At 46.9% G+C, this 6,011-nt stretch overlaps 1 protein-coding gene across 1 annotated transcript in view; it reads left to right on the forward strand.

Annotated features, from left to right (window-relative positions):
- Nucleotides 1-6,011, forward strand: part of eml5 (EMAP like 5) — a 29,182-nt gene extending 23,171 nt beyond the window's left edge. The window contains exons 29-44 of the mRNA XM_087779338.1: nucleotides 295-303; nucleotides 460-538; nucleotides 604-733; nucleotides 796-894; nucleotides 968-988; nucleotides 1,173-1,346; nucleotides 1,413-1,621; nucleotides 2,701-2,858; nucleotides 3,305-3,419; nucleotides 3,484-3,672; nucleotides 3,730-3,902; nucleotides 3,970-4,132; nucleotides 4,187-4,290; nucleotides 4,352-4,505; nucleotides 4,586-4,686; nucleotides 4,755-6,011. Of these exons, the coding sequence (XP_087635464.1) occupies nucleotides 295-303; nucleotides 460-538; nucleotides 604-733; nucleotides 796-894; nucleotides 968-988; nucleotides 1,173-1,346; nucleotides 1,413-1,621; nucleotides 2,701-2,858; nucleotides 3,305-3,419; nucleotides 3,484-3,672; nucleotides 3,730-3,902; nucleotides 3,970-4,132; nucleotides 4,187-4,290; nucleotides 4,352-4,505; nucleotides 4,586-4,686; nucleotides 4,755-4,791 (1,915 nt within the window). The 3' untranslated portion in view covers nucleotides 4,792-6,011. The remainder of the gene's footprint in view (nucleotides 1-294; nucleotides 304-459; nucleotides 539-603; nucleotides 734-795; nucleotides 895-967; nucleotides 989-1,172; nucleotides 1,347-1,412; nucleotides 1,622-2,700; nucleotides 2,859-3,304; nucleotides 3,420-3,483; nucleotides 3,673-3,729; nucleotides 3,903-3,969; nucleotides 4,133-4,186; nucleotides 4,291-4,351; nucleotides 4,506-4,585; nucleotides 4,687-4,754) is intronic.

Below are 6,011 nucleotides of genomic sequence, written 5' to 3' on the forward strand. Positions count from 1 at the left end.
ATGCCCCGGGTCAGACCCAGCATATACTGGAGAGATGCTGTCTGGCAGTTGACTTGGCAACTTGTAAAAGTACCCGTTTCTTTCGAGGCAACCTCACGTGGCATTCTGCTCTGTCGCTTCACAGAAATGTTTAAAAAAAAATCTCTTTTACGGCCAAGCTTTTCTTTGACTGTGGTTGTCATGGTGACAAGATGGAGCTGACTTGTGTCGTGTATGTCCACAGACATGGGGAGGATGCAGTGAGTAAGAGTTCTAATTCTTTTGTTTCTTTCTCCCGTCACTGCTGCCATGTAGAGGCTCCAGGTGAGTGACATTCCCACAGAGAGTTTATGCATTTTTGCTCAGACAGGTCCTGATTAAGGGACTAAAAACGTTTTAGTAAAGTCAGAGAAGTCTTGAAAGAGCATGCTGTCTGTGTGTGTCTGTGTGTGTGTGTGTGTGTGTGTGTGTGTGTGTCAGGCCTCCGGTCAGTCGAGCGCTGCCGCAGCCAGAGAAGCTCCAGACCAACAACGTGGGCAAGAAAAAAAGACCGATCGAAGTGAGAACATCCCGCTGGTCGTCATGGCCACAGACTCGCTGACCTTGTCCGTCTCTCTCCCGAAGGACCTGGTGCTGGAGCTGGTATTTGGTTACCGTGGCAACGACTGCCGCAACAACGTGCACTACCTGAACGACGGCGCCGACATCATCTATCACACGGCCTCCGTCGGCATCGTGCTCAACCTGACCACATGTGAGTCCGTCCGGCCCCTCGGTCGCCTCTCGAAACTCACATCTCTGTCTTTTCCGTCACAGCCTGCCAAAGTTTCTACGTCGAACACAGCGACGACATCCTGTGCCTGACCATCAACCAGCACCCCAAGTTCCCCAACGTGGTGGCGACGGGTCAAGTTGGTAAGTGTGTGGGAGGTCACCCCTGTACTCTTCATCCACGTGTGGTATTTAATTTAGTCTTTTTTTCCTACAGGTGACACAGGCGACATGTCAGGTAGGAATACTTCATTTTCCTTTGGTTAACCAACTGGGTTTTACATTTTTGTAAAGGAGCTTGAAGGTCACGAACTGCTAGCGTCAATAACAAGAAAGAGACAGAAGTTAAAAAAACACCTTAAGTGAATTTCTCAGACAAGATTTCCTTGTAAGGCCCAAAAGTAAAACTCCTCTCTCTGCAGCAACATCACCTTCCATCCATGTCTGGGAGGCCATGACCAAACAGACCCTGTCGGTGCTCCGCTGCTTCCACTCTGGCGGCGTCTGCTCAGTCAGCTTCAGCGCCACGGGGAAGTTGCTTCTATCGGTGGGTTTGGACCCCGAACACACGGTCACCATCTGGAAGTGGCAAGAAGGTATGCGCTTGCATTCTCCTCTTCACTTCCCTCACGCCCGATCACCAACCTCCTCCGACCTCTCAGGGGCCAAAGTGGCCAGTAGGGTCGGTCACACCCAGAGGATCTTCGTGGCCGAGTTCCGGCCCGACTCGGACACCAACTTCGTGTCGGTCGGTATCAAACATGTGCGGTTCTGGACGCTGGCCGGCCGGGCTCTCCTGAGCAAGAAGGGAGTGATGAGCTCCATCGAGGACGCCCGCATGCAGACCATGTTGTCCGTGGCCTTTGGAGCAGTAAGTGTTAACACAGTTTACTTCCTGCTGACAAGTCATGTCGCTAAAGCAGCACCAACAACAGGTCACTCCTGGTCAATAACCGCTTGTCCTGGACGGTCGCAATCCTCGGGGTCTCTTTATCGAAGAAGACACCAATACCAATAGCTATTGGATAAGATGAACAGTTCTACTGAAACAGTGATCTCAAATGCAACTATGACAACTATTATAAATACTAGCTCGAAAACCATTATCCTAACAACCTCGTTAATAACACAACATATTCTCTAATGTCATCACATTTTGAAGTGTATAGAGTCAACGTTAGCATGCTAAAATAGCAACCAACATCTTGAATTTCACCAAAAGTATTCACACGACATTCACTCTAGTTTATTGTTGGTGTTTACATGAGTCTGTATATAATATAATTTTGTGTTGGAATATTGTGTATACTTGAGAAGAAAGTATTTGTCCGTTTGCACAAAACTCCCTTTTAATTCAATTTTCATTAGATAATGATCTTAAGCCCCGCCCACTGAAATTTTTTATGGATTAGATCTTGTTTACCATAACCACACCAACTCTGCCGTTATTGGTTAAGCATTGTGGTTCGTCACTCCGCGTCATCAATCCAAGAAGTCTCCACCTCTAAGGGACTCGTTGGGTAAACTAAGCGGGGCGTGATTACAGCTGGCTGGAGGAGGAGTGAAGTCATTATTATGTCATAATGGACTCCGCTCTTGTAACCTCTCGTTCGCCGAGATTTCAGACAGGGAAGAACTTAAAGTAATGACTTTAAAACATTGTCGTGATAATAGACTTACTGAATCTTGGAGAGGAAGAGTGCGAGTGAGTCATGAAAGTTGGGTTGACCTGTAAAGGGTTCAACCGCGACTGCTAAACAAGAGACACATAGTAACAGAGAGACAAACTAATAAAGAGAAATTGCAAAAGTGTGCAATACTTTTTTCACAACTTTTTCGTCGGTTGCTGGTGCTGCTTTAGAGGTCAAAGGTTGCTGCCTGTTGTGCTGTTGAACTGTCTCTGCTCGCTTCCTAGGCCACTAGATTAGTGCAGCTTTGTTTTCTTTTCAGAATAACTTGACCTTTACAGGTACCATAAGTGGGGATGTGTGTGTGTGGAAGGAGCACGTTCTAGTCAGGATAGTGGCCAAGGCTCACACTGGGCCGGTCTTCACCATGTACACCACACTGAGGGACGGACTCATCGTCACCGGGGGCAAGGAGCGACCGTGAGTCTCATGACGACTTATTTGAACACACAGAGAAATTAGTAATTTTGTCTTCCAGCTATAGAAAAAAAAAAAAATATATATATATATATATGTTTTATTTGTATGTGATAATCACACAAGTAACAGTTAATATTAATATTAGTATTATATTATACTGTACATGTTACTTATCCATCTACAATCTAACCTATTATTTCCCTCTTAATATTGCTATTCAATGTTATTTTATATTTTTCTGCTTTATTAGTTTCATTGTTATTGCCCATGTGGTTATATAAATATATATTCAATGAAATTAAATATAAAAGGTTTTGCAGAAATTAGTTAATTTTGTTTTAATTTGAGTTTAAGTTCCAGTTCTTCTGAATTTAAGATCAAAGACTGTAGACAAGTCAGACTTTAAGCGTAAAAAGAGAATTTCGTATTTGGGGTGTGCTGTTCAGGTCCAAAGAGGGCGGAGCTCTGAAGCTCTGGGACCAGGAGCTGAAGCGCTGCCGTGCTTTTCGCCTGGAGACGGGCCAGATCATCGACTGCGTTCGCTCCGTGTGTCGGGGGAAGGTTAGAAAAGATGAGTGTCTCCATCTGTCTTCGTCACGGTGAGAAACTGTTTTTATCTTCACAGGGAAAAATTCTGGTGGGAACCCGAAATGCAGAGATAATCGAGGTCGGGGAGAAAAACGCCGCCTGCAACATCCTGGTTAACGGACACATGGACGGACCGATCTGGGGTTTAGGGACGCACCCATCCAGGGACGTGTTCTTGTCGGCCGCAGAGGACGGAACCGTACGTCTGTGGGACATCCCGGAGAAGGTCAGTTGTTTATCTTAGCTATGCTGTGAGGTTCTGATGAGGTTCTGGTCGGAGCAGAAGATGCTGAACAAGGTGAATCTGGGACACCCGGCCTGCACGGTCAGCTACAGTCCAGAGGGGGACATGGTGGCCATCGGCATGAAGAACGGAGAGTTCATCATCCTCCTGGTCGCCTCGCTCAAGATCTGGGGGAAGAAACGAGACCGCCGCTCGTCCATTCAGGACATCAGGTCCGACTCAACTAATCCCCTATGAAGGACTCATGACTGAAACAAACCCTCTGTCTTTGTCTCGCAGGTTCAGCCCAAACTCTCGTTACCTGGCTGTGGGTTCAACCGAGAGCGCTGTGGACTTCTACGATCTCACACTCGGGCCACAGCTAAACCGGATCAACTCCTGCCGAGACATTCCCAGCTTCGTCATGCAGATGGATTTCTCGGCCGACAGTCTCCACATTCAGGTGAGGACCCTGGCTGGAGTTCTTGAGGAGAGGTCTCAAAAACTGTCTCGTCAGGTTTCTACTGGTGCTTACAAACGCCTGGTGTACGAGGTCCCGTCCGGGAAGCCCATCACGGAGCAAAACCACATCGACAGGATCACCTGGGCCAGTTGGACCAGGTGAGCACCCAGGTCTTGGGGTCTTGAGATGTGATCACTGATGTGATCATGTGACCTGCAGTGTGCTCGGGGACGAGGTGGTGGGGATCTGGTCCCGGACGTCCGACAAGGCCGATGTCACATGTGCCTCCGTGTCCCACTCGGGTCTCAACATGGTGACCGGAGACGACTTCGGAATGGTCCGGCTCTTCGACTTCCCCTGTCCAGACAAGTTTGTGAGTCGTCGGCGAACTCTTGATCGGGTCGATGCTTTAGCTCTCTGACGTAACGGCCAAAAACCTTGTTTTCGTTTCAGGCCAAACACAAACGCTTTCTGGGCCACTCGGCTCACCTGACCAACATCCGCTTCACGAACGGAGACCACTACGCCGTCAGCGCGGGCGGCGACGACAGAAGGTACCGGGTACAATTCTAAAGACTTGAGAAGTCGTGATGAGTCACAAGTCCACTCTTGTCTTGTTCAGCGTATTCGTGTGGAGGTGCGTCCACACTGCCCACTGAGGACCCACCGGGACCCCTCACCAAGTCCGTCTGCAGTCATCCAGCATCGTAAAGAGCCTGGTCTAGAAGGTTCAGACCTTCTGTGTCAGACTTCCAAACCACTCATGACAAAATCAACTGAACCAACACAATCTTTTTTTTTTCGAAATGAAAATGACATCACCATGGTGCGTTCGTGTGCAGTAGGAAAGATCCATAACATCAACTGGTGTGCTGTTAGATATGGTGATCGAATTTTGCTCTCTAACGAGTGTTCAATCAATTCTGCTCTGACTCCGGCTCTCGTCGAAGCCGTTCTAGAAATCAAACTCAGCCTTAATCTGTGTGTTTTCGGGTGCGAGGGTTTGGAATCTTTTTTTTTTTGTTATCAGATTCATAGTTTCCATTTTTTTTACTCCAAATCCTGTGGCCTTCGCCCTGAATGTAACGTCCGCTGTTACGTTCGGGATGTCAGCATGCCAAAGCTACTATGCACCGTCACGCCCGACCTGCTCACTGTGTTGCCCTGATGGTTCCTGATCTGTTCCCGTGGTTGTGTTGTTAGTGTTCCGCTCAAGACGTGTGTGTGTGTCCTATAAAGCAACACTGCAGGGTTTCTCAGTCCTTCCTTCAGCGCCCCCTACTGCCATATGTCAGAACAATCTTGACGTAAAAAAAATAAAAATTGAAGAAGGAGCAGCTGAGTAGTTTCTCTCGCAACCATGTCTGTAAAAATCAAGAGCTAAAATCCAGCAGACCCTGGTGAAGCCCCGACTCTGGGTAGTGTTGCTTTAAAGGTTTGCGTCTGTGGTCCTTGGGTGTGCATGGCTTCTCGGAAGACAATCCGTCCAAAACCAAATTCCTCAGACAAAGGACAACAAAAAAAAAGATGAATAGACATTCGGATGCTCGTTGTGGTTCTCGCGGTCCTTTATCAATGTGCTGCTATTAACAAATATAACCGTTTCTACTCTTCGAATATCAACCTCGTGTCATCAGATTAAAAAAAAAAAGAAAAAAAAAAGGAATGTTCTAGCCGAGGGTGTAAAAGTCTGCTGCAAATTTTTTGGGATTCCCATGATTTCACCAGTGTAGATACCATTTGTAGATATTCTGTTTTGTATATTTTTTTGTGAGAAGTTTCTTACATTTAACAAAAAAAAAAGGCAACTATGAACCAAAAGTTTTAAGTTTTGAGTGTGTAAATGTCCCAAGTGTGAACGTGAATTAACATGTTTAAA

Source organism: Callionymus lyra, chromosome 18 (genome assembly GCF_982586985.1).
Source record: "Callionymus lyra chromosome 18, fCalLyr1.hap1.1, whole genome shotgun sequence".
NCBI classification, from domain to species: Eukaryota; Metazoa; Chordata; class Actinopteri; order Syngnathiformes; family Callionymidae; genus Callionymus; species Callionymus lyra.